Below are 24,378 nucleotides of genomic sequence, written 5' to 3'. Positions count from 1 at the left end.
CCACGAGGAAACAACCCAAAAGGAAGTTGTGGATGACATAGGTCTGATTATTACAGCCCAGGGTAGATGATGAGGACCCGTGGATCTACTAGCTAAGTAGTGCCGAATGAGATGACGGATCATAATTCTTTGAATACACTAGGATTGATTGGGTTGCCTTTCTCACTAAATAAGATCCGACGTCTGATTCGAGCGCGGTCCATAGCACGGAACCCATTGGCCATGATTCATGGCGGCTGCGCAGAAGGGCTGAGTCATCACTGCGCACTCCACCTGGGCACCTGGGCAATTTTTGATATCAAATATTAGCCGCAATAGTACTCAGAAATCGAAAAACCTCGGACGGTTCCTGAAAATGCTTGCACATTATTCTTAAAGGGAAAGAACTAAATTTGGAACATCTGCAGTATAAGGGTCACAACGGTTCCGCACTACCACCTACGCTATCTTGAATTATGGCCTTTAGCTTCGGCTTTTCAGGTGACGATATCGACATCGATGACTCTGAGACCACCAGCAATGTTCAGAATGTGCAAGGCCCTCCGGCAAGGAGCAATTCTCTTCCTGAGCTGGTGAAAGCCTCCAGGCATAGCATAGACGAATGGGTAAGTAATCGCTCCGCACACTACACCGGAGTATCTCAAGTGGGGAGGTACAAGTTGATGTCCTTCATTTCCACACTTGAACGAATTCAACCACACAATTTGTGATTGCACCCCTAATTGCTCGCAGCTTTCGGTTCTCCCTTCCCAGATCTCCTTCAATCGACTTTCAATTGGCAGCACGCCTCTGGTTATTGCGCGCCGAGAATTGTTCGATATTCGGACACAATTAATGGCCGAGGACAACGCAGGTCAAGACAATGCAGAGCTGATCTCAGGCCTTGATGAGGGTGACCTGAAACCGAATTTTTACGAGGGTGGCTTCAAAACCTGGGAGTGCTCTCTCGATTTAGCCAAATTAGTAGCTGACGAACCTCTCGTCAATGATGTCCAAACTAATCTCCATATCATCGAGGTAAGCGCCTTTTGTTGCGTTGAGCAGGCCTGGGATCCGACTAACTCTGAAGACAGCTCGGCGCAGGAACAGCGGTGCCCACGCTCACTGTGCTCGCAAAGCTGCTCACTCGCTCAGAGCCGACAGAGGCGAGTCCGACAAGGAAAACGCTACTTACATTTGCAGACTACAACGACTCGGTTCTGCGACTTGTTACGCTGCCCAATATCATTTTGACCTGGTACGGCAGCCGTACATGGCCTACTGCCCAGGTCTCCATGGAGGGTGCCACTCAAGATCAGTCGGAACAGGAACTCGACATCACATCGGAACTCATAAGTGAATTCAAAGCCGACCTCGCTCGGCGTGGAATCACCATCAACTTCATCTCTGGCGCATGGTCCCCAGAGTTTGTCGATATGGTCTTCTCGGCCCAAGATTCGGAGTACCAGACTTTATTGCTTGCAAGCGAGACAATCTACTCTCCCTCATCATTGAGGGCTTTCTCGGAGACTTTAGTCTCGTTATTGCGCGGCTCCGGCACGGCATCTGCGAAGAGCAGAGCACTAATAGCTGCCAAGAAGGTGTATTTCGGCGTTGGAGGTGGCGTAGATGAGTTCCTCTCGGTGCTGAAGGATGTTAGTGGTGATCTTGAGATTCAGCAAAAACTTGATGTGCAATCAGAGGGAGTGGGTCGAGTGGTCCTAGGAGTCAAACCCCCTCTGTTATAGCCGCCCACGGATGAAGAATGACTAGTACAATGATAAGATACCAGTGGCCAAGATGTCTTCGAACAAATGGAATTGAAATGATCAGGTGCCGGATGAAACTTCCCTGTCCCAACTTATATATACATGTTTTGCCCTCGATTGCGCATGTCTATCTCGGACGATTGCTTCAATTCAGAAAAACAAATGTTTTACTCGTAAATCGACACCACCTTGCCGTCCTGCATGCGGGCAACGCGAGCCTCCTCGATCTCCTTGTTCTGCTTCTCGTAGTGGGCCACAACATGGCTCAGGTCGGCCTGAGAACCGGGAGCGACGTTCATGGGAGCACCGGCGTTCATCAAGCTGTATAGCAAGGAATCGTATTAGCATTGGAACGGTAGTTGTGGTTGATACTGGGCAGACATACTCAGGCTGCTTCAACTGGTAGAACTCTTGGGGTCCTTGACTCTGGAGCAGATGCTTGTCCTCGGCAGCCTTCTCCAAAATAGCAGTGTGGATGGCGTTACGCTGCTCAAAGGTCTCCTGGGAAGGAGTCCATTTGCTGATCAGACCGGAGATCCAAGACTCTGAGCCAGACTCCTTGGTGGACTTGGTGATACGGTAGATAGCGCAAGCGGAGACAATGCCACCAACCGTGACGAAGAAACTGCGCTGTTATATCCGGGAGCCGTGTTAGCAAACGTCCCAGAAGCAATTGAGTCTTTTCTCGAGTGTTTTGCGGACTCGAGCGGACCAGCGGGGGATGTGGGAGCTTACGCCGAGGCTTTCGTTCACGGGCTCGGCGTGGGCGTGGGAGGAGCCAAACCGACGGGGCGGCTGGGAGCGCAGCAGCTGCCGCGATGAGACAGCACGTCTGGCGGCGAACATGGTGAGGGGTGACAATGGACAAGTCGTGATGGAGATGACCCTTCGGGCGGCCGTGATAGGATGAAGTTGCGCAGACGAAGTCACATGATGGATATGCACTCTTCGGGTTAGTGCCTTTTCCCTCTTCCCCAATCGATTCCGCCCAAAGACGCGTTTATACTTTAGTTTCTCCCGACAACATAGAACAGGGATTGTATCACTTGCATCGAGAACTATTTCTGTCCTTCCACATGAAAGCCTCATCATCGGCTCTGCGGGGGCATGCTACTAATGCAGGATTTCAGGGATGAGGCACACCACCCTCCCTCGGGTGCGTATGGCTGCAGGCTGGGACGATGCCTCATTCCTGCCATCATGTTCCTCCCATTTCCTCCCCCCCTAACATATAGTGGAGCCATTCGGGATCCTTTGTTACAAACCCAATGCATCCCCTAAACCTCAAGCGGCCTTCTTTGGCTATTACTCGAACATGTCAGCTTCGGGAATGCCCCCACCAGCCTTAAATCACCCACAGGTTGCCCGAAGTGGTTGGTGCCCAATGTTCTGGCACCTTGCCATTGGGTGTCGCTTCGGTTCAAAATTGAATGTTTTGCTGTGCGTTCCGAATGTTGCATGGCTTGATCAACAATGTTCGACCCGGTCGACACTACGATGGGTACCAATGTTCAAGGGTTCGGTCCGTGGTGGCCCTGTGGGTTGGATAGTGCATTTTCGCTTCATTTTTTCCACTTCCTTTCTTTTTTTATTTTCTCCTTTCATTCCTTCTGCACCACACATATCTTCTTTAATTGTGGACTTCCATACTACGTAGTAGTACTTTTGACTTTGAGTTTCAAGGTCGTGAAATTGATTTGCTTGTGCCCCTCCCCCTTAGTTGACACTTGGACACATTTCCTGGCGCCTTCCCCCGAACCAGGATCCCCAAGTGCCGGAAATTCAGATCTGGACTTGCCCGAATAGTCGTGTTGCTCGAAGCGGCTGTCTTGACTTCGTGTATCTTCTTTATTTGCTCCTGCAGCCCCAACGGACTTGCGAGCTAGTGACTCTGCCCGACTATCACACCAAAACCCACCTTGAGTCATTATTCTACAAGGCGCCTATTGCCTTGTGGTTTTGTGCGCTTTGTGTGGTTGCTTGGGCTATATCTTGAGGCCTCGTCAGGGCATTACAAATGTACATTGCAGACTGCTCTATGATCTACTTGACTTGGAAACATTCTCGTCTGCTTCTATTGCTTTCTTTTGGGATACAGTGATCCCATTGGAAACACGTCGACCCTTCAAAATCACAGACTGAGCACTTGGGCACGCATCGCTCCATAACCTTCAGGATGGGCGTCGGTGGCAAGAAGGCTAAAGCCAAGGACAAGGGCAAGGGTGTGCTGAAACAGAAGATTAAAAAGAGCAAGAGCCCTGAGAGGACAGTAGACCAGACCACTAGAGAATCTTCCACGCCTGCCAGTCCAGCCTTATCTGTACAGGATCCAGTCGGCCCTCTTCCCGACTCTGTACTTGAAGAAACGTCTTCGCTGGTCAAACCCGACGAGCCATCACCCGCCAAAGAAGAAGCGACTGGAGATGCAGAGCCAAGTTTCTCACAGAAACCCGAAATTGACCTCCCGAAACGACCAATCTCCATAAACGACTACCTTGTCGAGGGCGACTTCGACGAACCCGAGCAGCCTCAGGAGCCTGAGAAGCCCCAAGAAACTGAGAAACCAGTGCTATCAGAGGTATCAAAAGTACCAGAAGTACCACAGGGACCAGAGATATCAGAGGTATCTGAAGAAGTCAAAAAGCCTGACGTACAGCTACCTGAGGAGCCTTTAGCGAGGCCTGAAGAACAGGTCTCTCCGCAAGACATTCCTCTCCCACTTGAAGAAGAGGAGCAAGACGAGCAAGACGAGCAAGAAGAGCAAGAAGAGCAAGACGAGCAAGGGGAGCAAGAAGCACCTCTACCCAAGCCAGAGGTTGTCTCTCCGTCTCCAGAGAAGACTCCTCTTGCATTTGCTCCTGCGACCACGTCCTCACCAGTACCGGCTCTGGTGCCATTACCGTCGCCTTCCCTGACTGAGGCCCGGTTTATGTCCAGTGCTTCTCCGGCGCCAGAAAACTATTACTATTCTGGGCCACAGCCATTTGCTCCCTACCCATCACCCTATTCATCTTACCTGCCTTACACCTCTTCTTCCCCTTACGCTTCGCCGTACGCCTCACCCTACGCATCGCCATACGCTTCACCTATACCCAAAGTGAGCAGCCCTCTGGCACGTCCCTATTACCCCTATATACCACCGGCCATGTCTCCCATGGCGACTCCTCCTCTTGCCCCTGCCCCAATTCCGGCGGCACCTGTTCTACCGACAGCTCGACCAACACCACCACCACCCGCACCAGCACCTCAGGCGACCTCCAAAGCGTCTCCAGTTCCTCCATCGGCACCAACATATCCAGCTTCGCCAGCGCCATCATTGCCATCCGCGCCGCCATCTGGGACTCAAAGTTTTGCCACAGCCGCTCCTATCCAATCTCCCCACATGAGTACAGCGGGCATGAATCCTGCTGGCATGATCCCCCCCCTACGGCTCGCCGTACTCCCACGGCCCACCAGACGGACACTATATGCAAAGAAGCCTCAGTATGGATCCCTCTTATGCTGCTTCCTTCCAAGCCATTCGTGACTTGGGAGGTTTGAGTAACGGGGCTCAGCTCGAGAATGGCAATCCATCTCCTCCAGAGACCGAGGCGGAGCATGCCGAACTCCTTGGGCGTATCCAAGCTGCTATCCCCGACTTGAACCGTCTTCTTCATGGATTCAGACACACTCACAGTCGACTTTCCAGTCGGGAGGCGGAAATGAAGCAAATCGGAAGTCAGCATGAGCAGGCGCTGTTGCACAAGGACTTTTATATCGAAGCATTGCAATCCCAAATGAAGAAAACAGCCAACGAAAGTGCCGAAGAATGTGCTCGCCTGAAGAACACGATCAACGAACTACGCCTTGAGCTAGGGAATCTACAGGAGAAGCAAAAAGATCTTGAAGATGGCCTCGCTAATCACCAGAAGACTAACGACGAGCTTTCCCAATCCAAGACCGATCTAGAAGCCGAGATTGAGAAATTGAATACCACTATTCAAGAAGCACAAGAAGCGCATACAAAGGAAAGGAGGAGCTCAGGCAGGAGCACGAAAAGGGTCTTGCCACTCAGAAGCAAGAGCTGACGGAGCTTTTCGAAGAAATCAAGAATGAAGACGAAAAAGCCGCCAATGACGCTTTGGAGGCTCGCGAGAAGGAGCTACGAGACGAGCACGAAGCGAACAAGAGTTCCTGGGATAAGGAGAAGGAGGAATTGCAGGAATCCCTGGACACCAGTCGCAAAGAGCTCGAAGAAGTGAAGGCTGAGCTGGCATCGAAGATCAGCGAGGTGGAATCCAAAAACGAGGACCTCGAGAGCAAAGAAGCCGAGCTCGCCTCTGCTCGTGATGAAGTCGCCAATAAGCTCGCTGATATAGCCGCCAAGGAGAAGGAGCTTGAAGAAATCCGCGAGAAGAGCGCCAAAGAACTCGAAGCCCTTCAGGAAGGCCACGCCGGCGCACTTGACTCTCTTAAAGTTGACCATGCGGCAGAATTGGCTGGAGTAGCGAAGGAGCTGAGTGATAAGATTGCAGAGATTGAGGGTCAACTCAGCGAGAAGGAGCAAAATTGGACAGAGGAACGCGCTGAGTTGGAGAAACTTGTCTCTGAGAAGAACAGCGAGCTGTCTAGCATCGAACGGGAGAAGGACAAGCTGGAAGGCGATGGCCTTGTGAAGGAAAAGCAACTTCAGTGTGTGGTTGATGAGATGAAATCTACCATTGACCATCTTGACAAGGATTGCGACCGCTTGAGAAAGACGCTACTGAGTCTCGGCGAGGCCACCGATCTGAAGACGAGCAAGGGCGATCAATTCTTGTAAGTGCAGCCCGGTCTACGAGTTCATGATCAATGAGCTATGATTCATGATTCACGATTTATGTGTTTTCGACCTTGATTTCTTTTTCTGTCTGGTTCTCTGCATGTCACTCTTTCCCATTTCTTTTGTCTATACGCCAGAGGCGATCCATACTTTCCTTGTCATTCCCTTTTTCATAGAATCTGATGTTTATAAGCACCATCTCAAATGTACATGATTCTAATAGGCTTTTTGTTTCTCCAGTTCGGACTGTTTCACCGAGTTATCGGGGCTGATCCACGATCTTTCCAAGGAGCACTTTGCCTACCTCCCCATCGACCCGCCCAAGGACATCCTTTCTAAGATCCCATCCGAGCTCCCGCCATTCCTCGACAACACCCCAGCCTCCCGCAACCTCCGTTGCGCGTACATCGAACACGTCATCTCGAAGACGTTGACCTATCGGGTCTTCCAACCTTTCCTGTTCACCCTGGGCCGCCGCTACGACAAAGCCGACACTTTCTTCCAGATGCTGTCGATGGACATTCGCCGGAAGTCTGTCCGTCGTGAAGCTTTCTGGCGCCAGCAGACTCTGAAGGCGGCTTACACGACCTCCGACGCCAAGCAGTCTATCAATGTTGCGGCAGCCGTCATTGTCGACGAGATCATCGACCACATTAAGCACTTCGCCGACCCTAAGCACCTCGACTCACTCCTGACCGGCGTGCGCAAGATTGTCAAGCTCGCAGCCGAGACATGGCGCCATGCGCGGGTAGAGCGCGAGCTTGTTCTAGCTGCCTTCCCGGCTCCGGACGCGGAAAACGCTTCCAATGAGGGCTGGGGCGAATATGATGTTACTTCCAAAGAGGATGCTAGTTCGAAGGCGGATCCAACTCGCCACGTTGTGCTGCGTACCTTCCCTCGAGTCTGGCGTGAGGCCGCCCATGAAGACTTCGCTTGTGGCGAGCGCGGCGCCCTTTGTGTCTACTCGCAAGGCATTGTCCTCTTCTCCGATTCCCCCGTCGTCATGCACCGGCTACAGGAATTGGCCAAGAAGTCCACTGATAGCTTGGTAGCTGAGGAGCCGCTGTCCCCCCCTAAGACGCCTAAGGGTTTGCGACCGGATAATCTGACGCTCAAGGGTCTTGAGAAGCTGACCAACCTGACAGTCCAGTCGGCTCCTACGAGTCCCACCAAGGGCACAAATACCAAAGGGCCTTTTGTGAAGGCTTAATTTCGCATTTGCATCTTTTCTTATTGATTGGTCTTTCTTTTGTTCTTGTTTTGTAGCTTTTGCTCACTTTGACATCGACGACTCTTTCTTTTGTGATATGCATTTGGCTTTTGGATGTATGAGTGAATGGATCATGTATTCAGCGTATTGAGCGACTGGAATTTTGAAAGCATCATGTACGGTTTAGGAAATATGGTGTCTCCGAGGGGTTTTTCATGAATTTATCTTGTTTACATGCTATCTGCGGGACGCACTGTTTCAATGTCATGGGATTTCACGGTATATCCGACTACTCCAGAACTCCATCTGGGCAGTGCTGATACCGACGTAGATCTTGGGAGTCGTTCTCGAGTTCGAAGGTGCCATTTCTTAGAAATCTCATAAGCGTAGAGCCTCAATCCCAAGTGGGTTCTCGGATCGTACTTCTCATAGTTACCAGTAATTTGAAGTGACATGACCTCAGAGATTTAATTTTAGAAAGTGCTATGTAATAGGCAGCCTGGCTCCCGACTGGATAGATCGACATTCAAGAGCAAAATACAGGCTGGAATTTGAAATGCCACGAAACACTGAGGAAGAAATCGGAGGGCGGAGACTCGAAGGTATGAAACGGGTGGGACCGTGATACTCCCACGGTTCCAATGGAGAACGTGGGTCCAATCGCGGGTTGTACCTGAACCGTTCAGAACCATCGTGACTGCGGAAAACAAGCTCAATAAGCTTGTGGGTTCCCGTGAAAGCCCCATTTTGCCCTGGAAATGTGGCAAATGACTCGGGAAGGGCTATCCGAGCAATCTACGCAGGGTCTCAAGGGGGAATAGTTCCCTCAGGTGTGGCTCAGGCGTGTAGCTCATGCAGTGCCCGCTGTACAGCCCCGTGGACCTAGGCTGACTTGGGGGCCACTGGACCGCCTTGGGGCTCATGCACCGTTTCAAGGATGGGGAATAGGGCATGGCTATTGATTATGAGTTATGAGCACATTCCTGCGGGTTCAAGACGAGCTCTGGAGGCTACCAAGTCGACTTTTGTAGAGCGAGATCGTGTCTGCCTAACACCCTCGATCTCTTCCCCTCTTCTTATCGGGTCCACCGATGGATGCCAAGCACAGCAGGCGCTAAATGAGGCTCATTTGCAACTTGCGCGCGCCCACAAGGCTGACCTTTCTCCTCCCCCTCCTGTGGTCGCGCACCTCGGCGCGTATACAATTTTAACTCGTGTGTGCCCTTCTCTGCTCTGTTCCTCCCTTCCATGTTCCTGAGTGCGCTCTGCCTTAGCCAACTTAGCAGTCGTGGCTTTGCGCTCGTCCAATCCTGAGCTTACAATACACCAAAGGGCCCCGATTGTCCCCGCTGCACGACACCGATGACTGCCAATATATACAACCAACCCTCCAAACTCATCCCCCTACGCACATTCAATGCTTTTCCCGCCCCTGGTCCGCTGTCGCCTCCCTCCGAAGACGGCTCTCCCAAGTTGCCCTATACTGCATGGGCGAGATCCCCGCTATCTATGAACATGGAGAGTTCTCCACACTCGGGCCACTCGTCCGGATTGCCTGATTTAAACACCCAAGACCCCTACCTCTCCGTTTCTTCTGACCCGGAGGAACAGGAATTTCAGGCGAATGCCATTCGCTTAACCCCTGTGGGCGGGAGCCCAACCCCCGGATACTCCCCACATGACGGCAGCGACCTGTCGGGGCCCGGTCCCACCATCCAGACTCAACTCTGGGCACCCGGAAACGAATATTCGACCACAAGCTCCTACACCTCACCATCTAACGCAAGTGGCTTTTTGGTGCCCTCCGAGATTGATTTGAGTAACAACCCGGGCTGGTCCGATGGATGCCCCGCCCCCTTCGGGACGGGCACTTCTGCTCCAACTCAGCAATGGCCATCGGCGGACGTGGGTGCTTCCCACTGGCTTGATCCCGAGCAAGCCATGCCCGGTCCAGCGTCGGTGCAAAATGAAGCGCCCGCGCCCAACCGCGCGACTATGCAGGGGTCACTAGTGGGCGCTAACACAGATTACAAGCCGCCCTGCCTTACTGTCTCAACTGAGCCTGCACCAGTCAATGACCTGGGTTCGGCATCTACGGCCCGAGGCAGAAGCCCTATCGTTATGGTAGAGAGCGTGTCGCGGGGCGACTCACCTGATCGAGAATATACATCTCACGGTCGACGACTGAGTCGGTCGACAAATCATCTCTCGCCTGGTGACATGCAAGATTATGACGATTCAGATGGAGAGTTGGAAGATGACCATCGGTCTGTCTCGTCTCTCTCCGTCGCACGGACCAGTAATGGAAAGTGGATTCGTAATGCCACGACCGGTCTCGGTGGCCTTGATCCTTCATCACGCGGCGAGGAGTATGTTGCCAGTCCTAATGAACTTAAGGGACAGCGCGAGCGCGAGCAGAAAAACGAGGAGATCGGTGCTTGGTTATCTAAAGCCATCGGTCAGGTGGATAATGATGAACCCCGTAAAAGGACCTTAAAACCAAGTAGTCGGGTGCGAGCTCGAAGCACAGGAGACCGTCCTTTGCAGCAAGAAGACTATTTCAATCTCCAATTCCACACGAATGGCGTACCTGGTCCTGGTGTGCTTGTACACGAGAGTGAGGGCTCTGATGATGACGATGCAAGCGTTGGATCAGAAGACATTGGCTCTGATACCTCCCCCGCTGATGCTAATGATCCGGCCCGTTACGACCGGTCCACTCCTGAGATATATTCTTCACTCGAGCGATCAAATTCAGAAAACACCACCTGCCTTTACCCATGGCATGATGCTCCTCGCGACCCGACTCCACGAAATGGAGGCAATGCAGCCTGGAAGTTCGAGTGCAGCCATGGCCGCATTTGAGAGGCGAGCAAGAGATATTGAGACAGCGTCATTGGCCGCCACTATCGACAACAATAGCATAATTAATGTCAGACAGACCTTTGGCAGCTTGAGCCTTGACGACGAGCCGAAATCGAAAGAGAAGCGGGGCAGCCTCTTTACGCGGTCTTTCTTCCAAGCCTCCCAAAGAATCAAACGCCAGGCATCTGATCTTTCAACATCCACCATCAATACCGCAAATCAACCACCGCCGGTCAAGTCGCCTGTTGCAAAAGAAAGCTCACATCGTCGACGGATCAGCCTGACGCCACGGCAACACTCGCGTTCTCCAAGCCTTTCGAGTGCGCTACTTTCTATGTCTGGGCAAATCGCAGCCATTGGAGGTAATAATGCAGTTCATGCAGTATCGCCCAATGCCGAGTCAAACGCCAAGGGGGCTTTTACCCGAGACTTCAAAGCTCGAGGCCGAAGCAGAAGTGAACTTCCGCGCCCAGTCACACCTGGTTTGGCAGATTTGATGACCAACCACGGCGGACCGCCTGTTGCAAGCATTTATCGCTCTCCGAACCTCGAAGTTAACACCAAGCAAATGAGGCCGGGTATTGGGCCTGAGACTGACACAGCGGGGGCAGACGATGATGACGATGACCAAATGGATACCGCTGATAGCAGAGGGCTTGTGATGGATTTCCCTCCTGTGTCGAGCTTGCCAGTTCCGACGCTGGAAGGATTTAAAGCGCAGATCATGCACCTTAATCCGAGACTCGAGCCCGTGTTGATCAATCGCTTTGCAAATGAGCAGATTCGTCGATACAAAAAGCTTGTGGAGCTTCAGCAGAAACACATCGCTGCTGTTTCTGACGGAAAATGTGGTGCTGGTCAATTTTGTTTCGCTCTCGGTGGCAAGGAGACCCTGTTAGACCAAAGAAAGACGTCAGCTTCGTCCGAGTCTGGTCAGACTCAATTCCGGGTGTCTGATTTCAGTAACGGTCGCGAGCAGGCCTTTGCCTCCGGTGAAGGGTCTTTCCCTGCTACGCATGCGGCTCAATTCCCAGCGGGGGTGCCTCTTCCGCCGGTCAGCCACCTTCCTGCCCAGTTTGAATGCACCATCTGCTTCGAAGTGAAGAAATTCCAGAAGCCCTCAGACTGGTCCAAGCATGTCCAAGAGGATATTCAGCCGTTCACTTGTAGTTTCCCTCAGTGCAATGAGCCCAAGTCCTTCAAGCGTAAAGCCGACTGGGTTCGACACGAGAATGAGCTTCATCGCCAGCTGGAATGGTGGACATGTTCATATGCCGATTGCAACCACACTTGTTTCCGGAAAGATAATTTTGTTCAGCATCTGGTTCGCGAGCATAAACTGCCTGACCCCAAGGTGAAGAGGAGTAGAGGCGCCGGCGCAACGGAGCAAGACATGGCTCGTTTGGCGAAACTCCTTGAAGACTGCCGCCATGAGACGGATCGAACTGCGGACTCGGAGCCCTGCCGGTTCTGTGGGAACATATGCGGGAACTGGAAGAAATTGACAGTGCATCTGGGGAAACACATGGAGCAGTTAGCGATGCCTGTTCTAGAACTTGCCAAGCAAAGCACAGCCTCCCCTGCCCCTGCAACAGTCGCCGGTGGGGCTCCTGGGGCACCCGCCTCGTTATCTGCACCCTTCCAAGAGCATCAGGAAGCCCCAGTGGTCTCCCCCTTGGCCCAGTCGCAGTTCCCTGCCACCGATCCTCACGCGCCCATCAACCCCAACCTCTCTTACGAAACGCCCATGTTTGGCTACTCCATTTCGGGTACTGCACTGTCCCAAGAGCCGGAGTCTATGGACTCCTTTAAGCAAGCCGATCAGTTCCCTGGGTATGGCATGACCCAATTTGATGAGAATTCACTCCACCCGCATCTCCCCCGCCAACCCATCCACATGAACTCCGTGACGTATCCCCCACCATATAACTCCGTCCACCGGCCTAGGACGTCGGAAACAAACGTTCCCCTGATGCACCCGTCCTACCCCCAATTCCCTTCCCAAGCCTCGTCTCTTTACCCCGCAGATGCAGGTTATCCAGCATACCAGGCTCCTGGGGCTCCAGACTCTTCGTATAGCTCGGCCCACTATAACTCAAGCTATTCCTCGCAAATGTGATGACGATTCCCAGCCATGCGCGATTTTGTTCTTTTTTCTCCTTTTCCCTCGCCCTTCTTGCAGGGTCCTTGACCATGATGCATTTCAGGGCGAGTGTACGTGGATACCCCTTTTCTTGTTTCCTTTCCTTATCCCGCGTCGGCTCTGTGCAGCGACCACGTCAACCCCCCCTCACACGTAAGGGGTGAGCCCACGAACGTTTCTTTTCCTCTTGGGAGACCCTTTTTTTTTTTCGGTTCCTTAATTTCGTCTAAATTATGAAATGTCTGTTTTTCTGGCTTTAAACGTGGCACATGTGCGAGTAGCGGGATAAGCTCTTATTCCTTATCTATTTGTTTGCAATCCCTCCATGGATGATTTTATGATCCTGGGGCCATGAAGACGGCCAAGGACTATGATGAAATACTGGTAGAACATGCCGAATATTGTCCTTGTATTGCTGACGCCGGTGTAAACACGTAGATCTTCATCTCATCCCAGCTGTGACTAGAGATGTCGGCATAATTCTGTAAATGGCAGCGAAAGCCCGAGGATGCCTAAGTTCGCTCAGTACGTCACGGTGCTGGGGCCTGGCCGTTGGCTCGAGTGATCTTCGAAGTTGCCGTCGGTCTTGCTCCAAGAGTAAAAGCTTATATTCCCGGTGCTTGAACCCTGAAACTTAAGCGACCGAGCTGTTTCACATGAAAGCTAATCCTCAAGGGAGTCGGAGTCGGAGGTCTAGACTGCTACGCAGCTTGGCATTCGTTGGGTTTCGCAGCAAACAAGGAGTTGTCACGGGACAAGATCGAGGCAACAAATTAACTCTTGAGAAGTCATGCAGAGTTCCGGACCCCGCAGATTTGAGTGATAGCATACGGCCAAGTCATAAGTCCGGTTATGACACAAACTGCCTGCATTATGGTAGCCAAGTCTACGATAAAGCAAACCTTCTCGGCCACGGAACGACATCCGTACTTACCCTCACCACTCAGTTTCAAGTGCCGAGGAATTCTGCCTCGGGTCAGGATGCATATGGCACCCAACTATGTACATATGAGCCGTCATATTTTGGAACTCGGAAACTCCCCGGGGACGTCGACACTCCAGCAACTCTAAACGAGAAATGACCTCCAAGGGGGTGGAGAGTCATCCTCCCACCCCCCCTTAGCAACCACGGAGAAGCATGACTGTCAAGATGTCAGTGTTTCAGACCGAAACTGTCCACGCTCTTCATCCCTTGCACCACGGCATGGCAGTCGGAGCTCGGGGTGCCGATCGGCCCTGTCAAAGAAGGGGGTTTTATCTCGCAAGCCATGCTTTTTTAGGGTCGGGGAAGGCATGGCATTATGACTTGGAGCGGAAGCCGCCGGCCATGCTGTACAGTATCTGAAGGGTGCACAGGTGCGGAGCCCAGAGCTGACCCGGGCCTGATATCATCCAAAGAGGTTCTAGACACTCACAGTATACCCAGGTAATGCGCAATGCCAGCTGTTCAACCCAACGTCTGCAGCAGGGTGCTTTGCAACCCGGGTTGAAGGGGATCGTGCCCCGGGCTGTCATTGGTCCAACGCCGGGTGCGCCTACAGGCATGATGATCAACACCCGGGTGAACGGTGGGGCAGTGCTGAATCAAGGGATGGCATGCCACATACCTCGCTTTATCGACTCGTGGTGTTTGAGTCGGCTCGGGGCGATGTGGAGTCCAGAGTGCGTGTGTCGTCAACCCTCGCGTGGGTGCATGCGCCTTTTCGTATTTGGAGAGACGATAGAGGGCGCATATAATCCTGGGCACCCCGGCCTAAAGCGGCGTTGTTTTCGTTTCTTCTCATTGGCCTCATTATCTTCTCATTTTCCGTTGGGAGCCTAGGGTTACAGTTTGGTTCACCCGGGTGATCTACTAGTACCTCAGATCGCGCATATTCAACCTTCCATTAGGGTGCCCCGCTACGTCTCCTCATCAGCACCCGGCGATCTGACAATTCGCTATGGATCCGGTACGGACCTCTCTGTGGTTGGAAGTTGGTCGGAAAAGAACCGTGGAAGATCAAAGCTCGCTGACATATATAAATACCGGCTGCAGAACAATCCTCGAGTATGCTGGGATGACTCCAGCGACGTTCTTCAAGACATCATGGTCGGCCACGGTTGCAATGCTCAGGAGATTCCAGATTACAGGCTTCTGGCCCTGGATGACCTCGATCTAGACCAATTCTCTCCCCCACAGACTTTTGACCAATGGCCGTTGTCCGACTGCGCGGACAACTTATATTCACAACATTCCCAAGATGCCTGGACGCCTTTACGACTCTCAACCGCACCTACCGGCTGTCAACAGTCGCTATTACCGGACACCAACTTTGGACTATATAAAACACAATATGCGGCCCCATCCGAGTCAGGCAGCCATTACATGAGCAATTTCTCCGACTCGGGATACGCAAGCACGAACGGTGCACCGTCGCTGTCCCATACTGTAGACTCCTACTCGAGTCCCCGCATGAATTTCAGGGACCATGCCCTCCACGACTCGATGATAATAGACCAGGTCCCTATGGCCTCAGTTCCGGGGCTTGCGGGGGATTTGCGGGATAGCTCCGAGACTTCTGTCAGATGCACCCATCCTGGCTGCGGATGGACAGGAAAATGTCCTTCTGATAAAAGGTATGGGACCCAACCCCGCAAATTATCTCTTGCAGAGACTGACTGAGCCAGGAAACACGAAGCCCGACATGACAAACAATACAAGTGCAACGAGCCTGGGTGCACTCGCAAAGAGGGCTTTGGCACTGCGAATGATCTCGAGCGTCATCGTAAATGCGTTCATGGTAAAGCGCCGGAGCGTGGTCCTAGTGTGATGTACAAATGTTTCGGAAAGGATTGCCCACGCGCTGAGAAGCAATGGCCTCGGCTAGACAATTTCAAGCAGCATTTGAACCGAATGCACAAGAATGAGGATCAAAAGGAACTGCTAGACAGGTAAGCGGCGTTTTTACTACCGTTCTCAACCATGTACCCTGCTAATTTTGTTCAGATCGAACGACTGGTACAAGCATCTGTCTCGCCAAACACCTGAAAAGGTCAATGTGGATACTTCCATGGATGATGTAGCATCTGAACTACAAACCTTTGTTCCATCCCAGCTCGGAGAGCTGGAGATGGACGTACGAAGTAGCCCTATGGGTCCACATGGGAGTGACGACGTCTTGTCTTCAAGGGCCGCAACACCAAGACCATACCCCAGTCCTTCGTACCCAGAAGCATCGTTTCTCGAGGGTCACCAGCTGGTGGCTTCTCCGGAGATTCACACATCCTGGGCGCAGGATCGTAATGAGCTACCAGGGGCAACGTCAGTCAAATCAGAACCCACGGCCGCCAACCTTCCAGCCCCTCTGATGACATACATGACCAACCTATGGAACAGTCATACTCGAAGTTCCAGTCAACATAGCGATGAGGGCATTCACATGGAATCTGAGAGCTCACAACTCTCCCAACTTGATCGCCAGCAGCTACAACGCTTCCTCGAGATGGCCCTGGAAAAGCTTCCAGAAGAGGTCCCAGCTGAGGAGGCCAATAGCCGCAAGGAAATCCAATGTCATCTCTGTGACAAAAAGACTCGACTCCCGTGCGAAATGAAGTAAGTCACCCAGCACTTGCTCCATATTCTTGACACGCCCTCCTTACAAGTCTTGAAGGAAACACCAGAAACGCCACGAGCGACCCTACTTCTGCACATTTCCCTACTGCGGCAAAGCCTTCGGCAGCAAGGCGGACTGGAAGCGCCATGAGATCACCCAGCATCTAAATGAGTCCAGCTGGCTATGCACCAGTGTGAATGCGCGCACACGGGCACCATGCGGAACTGTGTTCTACCAATTAGACATGTATGCTCGACATCTGAGCCAACAGCACAATTATACAAACGACCAGATCGCTACAGCTGTGCCCTCTGGTCGGCTCGGCATCGCTGCCAACGAGGACCATTTCTGGTGCGGATTTTGCCGGAAGCACATCTCTATCAGCAACAGTGCTTCATCACTCAACGAGCGGTTTAATCATATTGACATCGAACACTTTAAAAAGGGCGAGCGTGGGGACAGCTGGGTTTTCTCCGATGGGAGTAATATGCCGGGGTCTGAGGGCCAGCGCAAGCGGAAGCACCCGGATCAACATTCTATCTCAGATAGAGTACAGTAACTTGTATCTATTGCATGAATACGCTGTAGAAAATATTGATACATTTCATGAGTTCTCATCGGCATAAACCAGTCTCTGGTATGATAGCAAGGATCGTTAGAACCAGATCAGGATAGACAACATGATTCCAATCATACGCGGAAATTTATGAGGCAGTAGTGTACAGATATGGTGTTTGCTTCCCATGCAAATCATTTCTTGGTTGCTGCCAACTCGCGAGCCTGCTTTTCGAGAGCGGCAACTTCGGCTAAGGTTTTGATTAGCTATAGTCCTGGTAGTAGCCCAAGGGGGCTCAGGCAAGAGCTCTAGCCAGAGGAGACTCACTGTTCTTCTCCAGTTTCTCTTCGTCGGTTTCAAGCTTCATCCACGTCCAATAGATGACTTGATAGGTGAGCACAGCGCCCAAGAAGACCTTGCTGAAAGGCCCTGCGAAACTCCGGTAGGTCGCCATCTGGAATGAGCCGGTCAGCATGTACGATTTCTCGTTCGAAAGGTAGAGAGTCTACCCATACCCCTTCGCGGTATTTGCTCGGCTGCTCAGGCGAGCTGAGTTTTGGAGTGGAGCTCCATGATCTCCTAGCGGCGACAGTTTGAATGTGCGGTCGAACCGATGGTAACCGATGGGCTGATCTCTGGAGCCACATTGCGAGAATTGATATCGACCACTCTCTTTCTGGTGGACTTGAATGGATTGGGTTTTGGAGTGTCGCGGTCTGGGGAGCGCGGATACGGTTTAGCGTATTGTACCCATTGGGGAAAGTGAGCCTTGGCAATTGTTTACTTTGACAAGGCGAGCATTAACTTGACCCATTGCCGTAGACTGAGATACAATAGTCAGGTCATTAATGTGATGTATAAGAAAGGCCAATCGGGTACAATTCTTTGTCCCTGGTCTTCTCTGGGCTCTCGACGATCAAGAGAAAAAGGATCCAGCGTCCTCTTAACTACTACACAGCGCATTCAACACGACAAAGAAGCGTCTATACAGCACGATGAAACGAGGCCATCACTCGATATTCTAAGCGCACCTCCACATCACCAAAATAAACCGCATCCAGCCCTTGCCCATAGGAATACACTCCTGGACAGACGCTGTTTAATGTTCTGTCTCGTAGACACGTTTGCGCCCGCAGGGTCCAGGACGGGACCTGAGTCAGCGAATCACATGATATCAGGACCGGTTCTATTCTGGCGGGCAGTAATGGAAGGGAGCCACCACCTAAAAACATAAAAGCTCCCGGGTTACGTTTCTTCACGTCTCTTATTGCTTTCTGGAGTCCCCTTTAACCATGAGGTCTATCCCGGCGGACCTACTAGTAAAACGGCCGGAAATGTGTATTTTGTGGCAGCAAATAACTCGGGACGTCGATTGGAGATGATTCCCAGCATCAGAAATGAGTATCCACCCCTTCCCGGATGATATTGACTTGGGGGGTCGTCTGCGCAGGGCGCCGACGCTGAATTCACTGGGGAATTTGGTGAGGGTGGCACGTGCGGGATGAGTAAGCCACCAGCCACGATGGGTGGCTAGTGCGTGAAAGCCGCAGTGAATGCCCCCATACACTCACGGGGACATTCACTGCGCGAGGTTTGCAGATTCAAGGTCGGGGGCATTCACTGTCGACAGGAGAGCCAGGGGAGGATAAAAGTCTGCCCCTTCCACCTCTCAAGCCTTTCCTTTTCCTTCCCCACTACTTTCGTTGTTTACCCTCTGCACCTGCACCTGTTGATCACCCACACCTTGACACCTTGTTTACAACCACTCTCTCAACCATCTCTATCTAAGGCTTTCCGACGCGTGTTCCAAGTCCTTACTTGAACCCAATCGCGTTTCCACCATGAGTCCCAAGACCTTGAAGCGTCGCATTGACGATCTGGAGGAGCTCATCAACCAATCTGATCCCGAGGATGAGGACTACAGCGATCATCCTGCCCCCCGTCGTCGCTCCCGCAAGACCAGCCGAGCCGCATCCACCCCCAAGCGCAAGAAGGCATCTAAGCCAGCTACAAAACGCCGCCGCCGCAACTCCGATGGCATTGTTTCTGACGACGATGATGAAAGTTCTGATGCCCTTTACGAGAGCTCCATCGCGGAGGAAGAAGACTCCCCCCGAAGACCCCAACGTCCCTCTGAACGCTCGCGGTGTCGCTCGGCGCCATGCCACCACCCAGAAGAAGCACAACTACCGAGAGTCCCCCGACGATGAAGAAGAAGAAGAAGATCAAGACGAGGAAGAAGACGAGGTGGAAGCCGAGGCCGAAGAAGAACAAGAGCCTGAGGGTCAAACCCGGTCCCAGTTTCGAACCCCCGCTTCAAACAGCAAGGTCGTCACTTTGAGGGTGTCGTCAGATGCCCTCCAAGCAGTCACCCGTCGCATGACGCGTGGCACTCGAGACCCCACTCAGGAAATTATCGAATTGACCCAGTCCGGTCGGCACGCGCAACCCCAAACCCAACGACAAACTGTCAGCCCCGAAGCAGAGCGCCAGCAGCGTGGTCTGGCCGGCCGTCATGGTTCAAAACGCCCTGTCGCCAATCGGAGTGTCGAAGATGGTGCTAGTTTGAATGTCATCCCCGAGTCTGAAAATGACGATGCGGATTCTGAACAACTTGAAGACGACGACGACGAAGATGAAAGTCCCATTGCTGCGACTCGTACGAGGTCCTCAAAGGCAGCACCTGCTGAAGATGTTGAGTCGCCTTCCGCACGGAAGACCACGAGTCGCAAAAGAACCTCACAGCCACCACGCCGGAAGAGCAAGGAATCGAGCGACTTCGAGCCCGAAGACGAAGACGAAGACGAGGATGAGGACGATGATGATGATGTGCCAGTTCGAGCCAAATCCAAGAGTGCATCACGCAAGAATAGTCACCCACGTGATGACGCTGATGAGTACATTGGATATCCAAGACGTCGCGCAAATAATCTCTTGACTGACTCTCCTCAAAGTGCGGCTGCAGCTTTCGATGAGGATGTTGCAGACGAACTCGCGGATGAACTCGCAGACCTAACAAATCCTGACGAACGGCCAGCCAAGAGACGGCGCACCGCTGCTCAACAGATCCCCCACCATGAGAGGCCCACTCGCAATGTCCAGCCTGTAAATTACAACCAATTCGCCATGCTCCAAGCCAGCTATTACGATGCTGAAGCTGATGACCAACTCCCCCACGCATTCAAATCTCCTTCCCGTGCCGGCGGAAAGAACAAGATCACCCTTATGCCAACAGCTGGTCCTTTTGGCGGTAATCTCTTCCCCTCTGCAATTGAGAAAGCCGTTCCCGGTGTCCATCGTGCCGGCGATGGTGAAGAAACCGAGACCAGTGATGAAGATGATGCTGCTGAGCCGGCCGAACCGATCAATACTCTCCAGGAAAAGTCCACATCAGGTGCGCCTGCCAAATTAGGCAAGGTCGAAAAGGCCGCTATGGGAGATCTGGATCCACTTGGAGTAGATATGAACATCAATTTCGACAGCGTGGGTGGCCTGCAGTCTCATGTTGATCAGTTGAAGGAGATGCTGTTCCTTCCTCTGCTGTATCCCGAGATCTTCCAACGTTTCCACATCGTACCTCCTCGCGGTGTGCTGTTTCATGGCCCTCCTGGAACCGGAAAAACGCTTATGGCACGAGCCTTGGCCAACAGTGCCAGCTCCGAAGGCCGCAAAGTCACCTTTTACATGAGGAAGGGTGCCGACACCCTGAGCAAATGGGTCGGCGAAGCTGAACGACAATTACGTCTCCTATTCGAGGAGGCTCGGAAAAACCAACCCAGCATCATCTTCTTTGATGAAATTGATGGTAAGTCAATTCACTTCACAACCTTCGCCAACCTCACTAACTGATGTCTTTAGGTCTGGCCCCCGTACGTTCAAGCAAGCAGGAACAAATCCATTCCACCATTGTCGCCACTCTTCTCGCGTTGATGGATGGTATGGACGGTCGTGGGCAAGTTATTGTCATCGGTGCAACCAACCGGCCTGATTCTGTTGATCCTGCCCTCCGTCGCCCTGGTCGATTTGACCGCGAGTTCTATTTTCCTCTCCCCTCAGTGGAGGGACGACGACAAATCATCGACATCCACACTAAAGGATGGGACCCACCATTGCCTGTGGAGATTAAGGAGCATATAGCAACCATCACCAAGGGCTACGGAGGTGCAGACCTGCGAGCCCTGTGCACAGAGGCGGCCCTCAATGCCGTGCAACGCCGATATCCGCAAATTTACAGGTCCGAGAAAAAGCTGCTCATAAACCCCAAATCTATTGAAGTCACTCCAAGGACTTTATGATCGCCATCAAGAAGATGGTTCCATCATCACAACGATCAACCACGTCCGGTGCATCTGCGTTGCCGAAAAGCGTGGAACCACTCCTCCGTCACCCATTAGCCGAGGTTGAGAAGACTCTCGCAGAGGCTATTCCTCAGCGCAAAGTACTTACTGCTTTGGAAGAAGCTCAATTCGAAGAGCCCGACGATGGGTTCGGCTTCCAACGTGAGCAAATGATGCAAGAATTCGATCGCTCGCGTGTCTTCCGGCCTCGAATGCTTATCAAAGGCGCCCCCGGGATGGGTCAGCAATACATCGCTGCTGCTATGCTCCATAAATTCGATGGTTTGCATGTTCAGGCCTTTGACCTCCCGACTCTGCTTAGTGACTCGGCTCGGTCACCTGAGGCCACTGTCATCCAACTCTTCGCGGAAGTCCAGCGTCACAAACCAAGTGTTATCTATATTCCCAACATCCAGTCCTGGGCAAATACCGTTGGGCCTGCTGTGATAACTACTTTCTTGGGTCTACTCCAGTCACTCCCGCCGACCGACCCAATCCTCCTCCTCGGTGTTCTCGAGTCTTCTGAGGATGAGGTTGACGCTGGTCTTCTCAAGAAGATGTTCGGCTACTCTCAGAAGAACGTATTTGACGTTAGCGCTCCTGGTCATGCTGCCCGCAAAGAGTATTTCAATCAACTGATTGAATACATCAAAACCTCTCCAGCGCAGTTTCCCGACCCTGAAAATCGGAAGAAGCGCAAGCTTGAGGAGTTGGAGGTTGCCCCTCCCCCTCCAGCAAAACGCCCCGCGCCAATGACCAAGGAGCAAATCAAAGCCCAGAAGCGGAACGACCGACAAATTCTGAACCTTCTCAAGATCAGGATCCAGCCGGTAATGGACATGGTCAAGAAGTCGACGAAGTTCCGCCATGGGCCCGTGTCTGAGAGCATGGTCCCTTACTTGCTCGAGGAGGCAGATCCTCATCGCGTGACGAGTGATCTCCCTCCTGAAGAGCGAGGGGGTGACCGGCCGTACGAGATGGCGGTAGACAAGCACGGCGTCTCGGGCTTGGTTCATGTGGCATCCGGCAAATTCTTCTATAATGTGGACACTTCTACAATGGAGAAGCGCCTGTCGAATGGCTACTACCTCCGTCCTTCGGATTTCCCTTGCCGACGTCAAAAGGATCACGAAGGACGCGATCAGCATGGGTGACCATGACCGAATCTTGCGGGCCAGGGAACTTCAAGCAAACGTTGAAGTGGACATGGCTAGCATTGAGGCCGAGAACCCAGCTCTCGTGGCCCAGTGCGAGGCCATATTTCAACGGGAACTGGCTCGCAAGAATGAGGCCAAGGAGGCATCCCGGCTGGCGGAGGAGCAGCAGCGATCGGGCGTTGCCGGTAGCGGCGACGGTGAGCTCGAAATGAGCCACTCTGGTGAACTTGGTGGGGCCCAAGACACCGAGTCCAGCTCCTTCGGGCAAGCCGCGCAGCCTAAGCCTGCATACTCACACACCGGGCCCTCTCAGCAGGTGCGCCGGGAGTACGGGATGTACGGCGAAATGTCGCAGAACGGCCCAATGACGCCGATGGCCGTGGGGTCCCAGCCGGGGGACTACACAAACGAGGCGTCGACCACGCAGACGACCTCCTACAAGAGGTCGTCTCTGCACTCTTCGGGCGAGTATCCCGATCTGGGGGAATATCCGGATCGGGTCTCGCATGAGGAGCACCTGCCTGACACTCAATTGAGTAGTCAAGCTTCTCCCATCACGCATGGGAGTCAATCTCAAACCAGGCCTCAGCCGCCTTTATTCGGCGAGGCGATGGCTGCCTCCAAGCTGGTCGTCGACCAGCCGTTCATTGAGCAGTTGCATAACGCTCTGGCTCAGCAAACGAGTGGCTGCTCCATCGAACAGCTGGAGCAGATAAACTCCTCCCTGATGGACCTTGTCTGGCAGAAGCGCGGCGAATGGGACCGCACGCTTGTTGCCAAGGCCATCAGCCTGTCCTTCGACCATGTGTTGAAGGACATTCAAGCCGTGCAGGAGCTTGGCCCCAGCAGCCATTCGGGTTAACGAGATTGACTCCGGAGAGCAAGATGGGAGTATGGGGCAGGTGATGGCCGATACCCTCGTTTGTGTGTATATAATGTTTTGTTTTTTTTGTTTTTTGTTTTGGTTTTGTTGGTTTTTTTTTTCTTGGCTTTTAGGCTTTTTGGTTTTAGGCGTTCTCTTGTTTTGTTCTTTTGTATCTTAGATTAGGGGCCTACGGGCATGTTCAATTCAGATCTCTTTCTTTTCTTGGTTTATCATTCTACTATCATTTCATCTCCAATTCTAAGGGATGGATATCTCGATTTCGGCAATGAGTTGAGGTGGAACTGATCTTAATTCTGTGTAAGATACTTGATATGCTAGGAAGATTCAACTCCAATATTCTGGCATGGAGAGTCGCCGTTCATCCTCCCCAGCATACTTCGGATCGACCGCGGGCTTCTATTGCATTACGTGCCAAGTCTCCGCAGCCCTTGGATACCTTTGCCAAGTGCCTAACTAGCTTTCCAAGTACTGTCAAAATGAAGGGTTCCCATCTCTCAATCAGGACGTCGAAGCCGAGCCCTTTATCTCTCTATGCAGTAGAAGCACCTGGAAGGCAGTGGAGAATTTTAAAAGCAGAAAAAGTTAGGGCCAAAATTCCCGAAGGGTTCTTGATACTCCTATATGGCCGCATATATATAGTAGCACACTTGACTTGAATCTCCCCGTGGTAGAGACTAACCGCGGCAGAGTGTGAAGAAGCAACTTAAAGATAAACCAATAAGATGCAATAGCCAATATAACTATTACGCATGTAGCACGGAGTCGAAATTAGACTTGAGATCTTGCACTTGAGATCTTGCACAACAGACTGCATGGTAGAAGAGGAGCGAAACCGCCAAAATGAGTGTCAACGGTCGGTAAGCAGCGCGTGAGGTTCAAACAGCATGTAGCAAGTACTGTGCCAACAGCTCAATTCAGAGTAATCTATCTTAAGGATCGGCCTTCCAGGAGTTTCAATGCTGAGAAGATGTAGCCCGTGGGGCAGTCCATAGTTCTGAGGTGGCCTCGATAAGATACGGAACATGTGACATGGCCCTGACCCACTCCAAACACTCTGGCCTTTCGCATTTCGATGTCCGGCC

At 52.4% G+C, this 24,378-nt stretch overlaps 7 protein-coding genes across 7 annotated transcripts; 5 read left to right on the top strand and 2 right to left on the bottom strand.

Annotated features, from left to right (window-relative positions):
* Positions 1 to 455: 455 nt before the first annotated feature.
* On the top strand, positions 456 to 1,727 carry N7468_001987 (protein-histidine N-methyltransferase; the record flags this gene model as incomplete). Its single annotated transcript, XM_058471284.1, has 3 exons — positions 456 to 605; positions 733 to 1,017; positions 1,074 to 1,727. 3 exons carry the CDS (start codon positions 456 to 458, stop codon positions 1,725 to 1,727), a joined length of 1,089 nt encoding a protein of 362 aa, XP_058334425.1.
* Positions 1,728 to 1,915: 188 nt separating this feature from the next.
* Positions 1,916 to 2,594, bottom strand: N7468_001986 (putative NADH-ubiquinone oxidoreductase 178 kDa subunit; the record flags this gene model as incomplete). The annotated part of the gene is made up of 3 exons (XM_058471283.1): positions 1,916 to 2,069; positions 2,134 to 2,378; positions 2,484 to 2,594. 3 exons carry the CDS (start codon positions 2,592 to 2,594, stop codon positions 1,916 to 1,918), a joined length of 510 nt encoding a protein of 169 aa, XP_058334424.1.
* Positions 2,595 to 3,924: 1,330 nt separating this feature from the next.
* On the top strand, positions 3,925 to 7,759 carry N7468_001985 (uncharacterized protein; the record flags this gene model as incomplete). Its single annotated transcript, XM_058471282.1, has 4 exons — positions 3,925 to 5,134; positions 5,205 to 5,771; positions 5,831 to 6,545; positions 6,790 to 7,759. The coding sequence occupies 4 exons, from the start codon at positions 3,925 to 3,927 to the stop codon at positions 7,757 to 7,759; spliced, it is 3,462 nt and encodes a 1,153-aa protein (XP_058334423.1).
* A 1,362-nt stretch (positions 7,760 to 9,121) lies between these two features.
* Positions 9,122 to 12,743, top strand: N7468_001984 (putative C2H2 finger domain protein; the record flags this gene model as incomplete). Its single annotated transcript, XM_058471281.1, has 2 exons — positions 9,122 to 10,602; positions 10,697 to 12,743. 2 exons carry the CDS (start codon positions 9,122 to 9,124, stop codon positions 12,741 to 12,743), a joined length of 3,528 nt encoding a protein of 1,175 aa, XP_058334422.1.
* Positions 12,744 to 14,196: 1,453 nt separating this feature from the next.
* On the top strand, positions 14,197 to 16,919 carry N7468_001983 (putative C2H2 finger domain protein; the record flags this gene model as incomplete). Its single annotated transcript, XM_058471280.1, has 5 exons — positions 14,197 to 14,429; positions 14,658 to 15,383; positions 15,435 to 15,698; positions 15,754 to 16,359; positions 16,418 to 16,919. 5 exons carry the CDS (start codon positions 14,197 to 14,199, stop codon positions 16,917 to 16,919), a joined length of 2,331 nt encoding a protein of 776 aa, XP_058334421.1.
* Positions 16,920 to 17,110: 191 nt separating this feature from the next.
* On the bottom strand, positions 17,111 to 17,563 carry N7468_001982 (uncharacterized protein; the record flags this gene model as incomplete). Its single annotated transcript, XM_058471279.1, has 3 exons — positions 17,111 to 17,166; positions 17,244 to 17,370; positions 17,432 to 17,563. The coding sequence occupies 3 exons, from the start codon at positions 17,561 to 17,563 to the stop codon at positions 17,111 to 17,113; spliced, it is 315 nt and encodes a 104-aa protein (XP_058334420.1).
* A 1,194-nt stretch (positions 17,564 to 18,757) lies between these two features.
* On the top strand, positions 18,758 to 23,272 carry N7468_001981 (chromatin segregase YTA7; the record flags this gene model as incomplete). Its single annotated transcript, XM_058471278.1, has 5 exons — positions 18,758 to 18,980; positions 19,036 to 20,721; positions 20,775 to 21,150; positions 21,192 to 22,325; positions 22,378 to 23,272. The coding sequence occupies 5 exons, from the start codon at positions 18,758 to 18,760 to the stop codon at positions 23,270 to 23,272; spliced, it is 4,314 nt and encodes a 1,437-aa protein (XP_058334419.1).
* Positions 23,273 to 24,378: the final 1,106 nt, after the last annotated feature.

Source organism: Penicillium chermesinum (assembly GCF_028974085.1).
Source record: "Penicillium chermesinum strain IBT 19713 chromosome Unknown utg000002l:1.0-5270490.0:1.0-5274688.0, whole genome shotgun sequence".
In the NCBI taxonomy this organism is placed as follows: domain Eukaryota; kingdom Fungi; phylum Ascomycota; class Eurotiomycetes; order Eurotiales; family Aspergillaceae; genus Penicillium; species Penicillium chermesinum.
The sequence above is the reverse complement of the archived record's forward strand: the minus strand, read 5'-3'. Positions and strand labels throughout refer to the sequence as shown.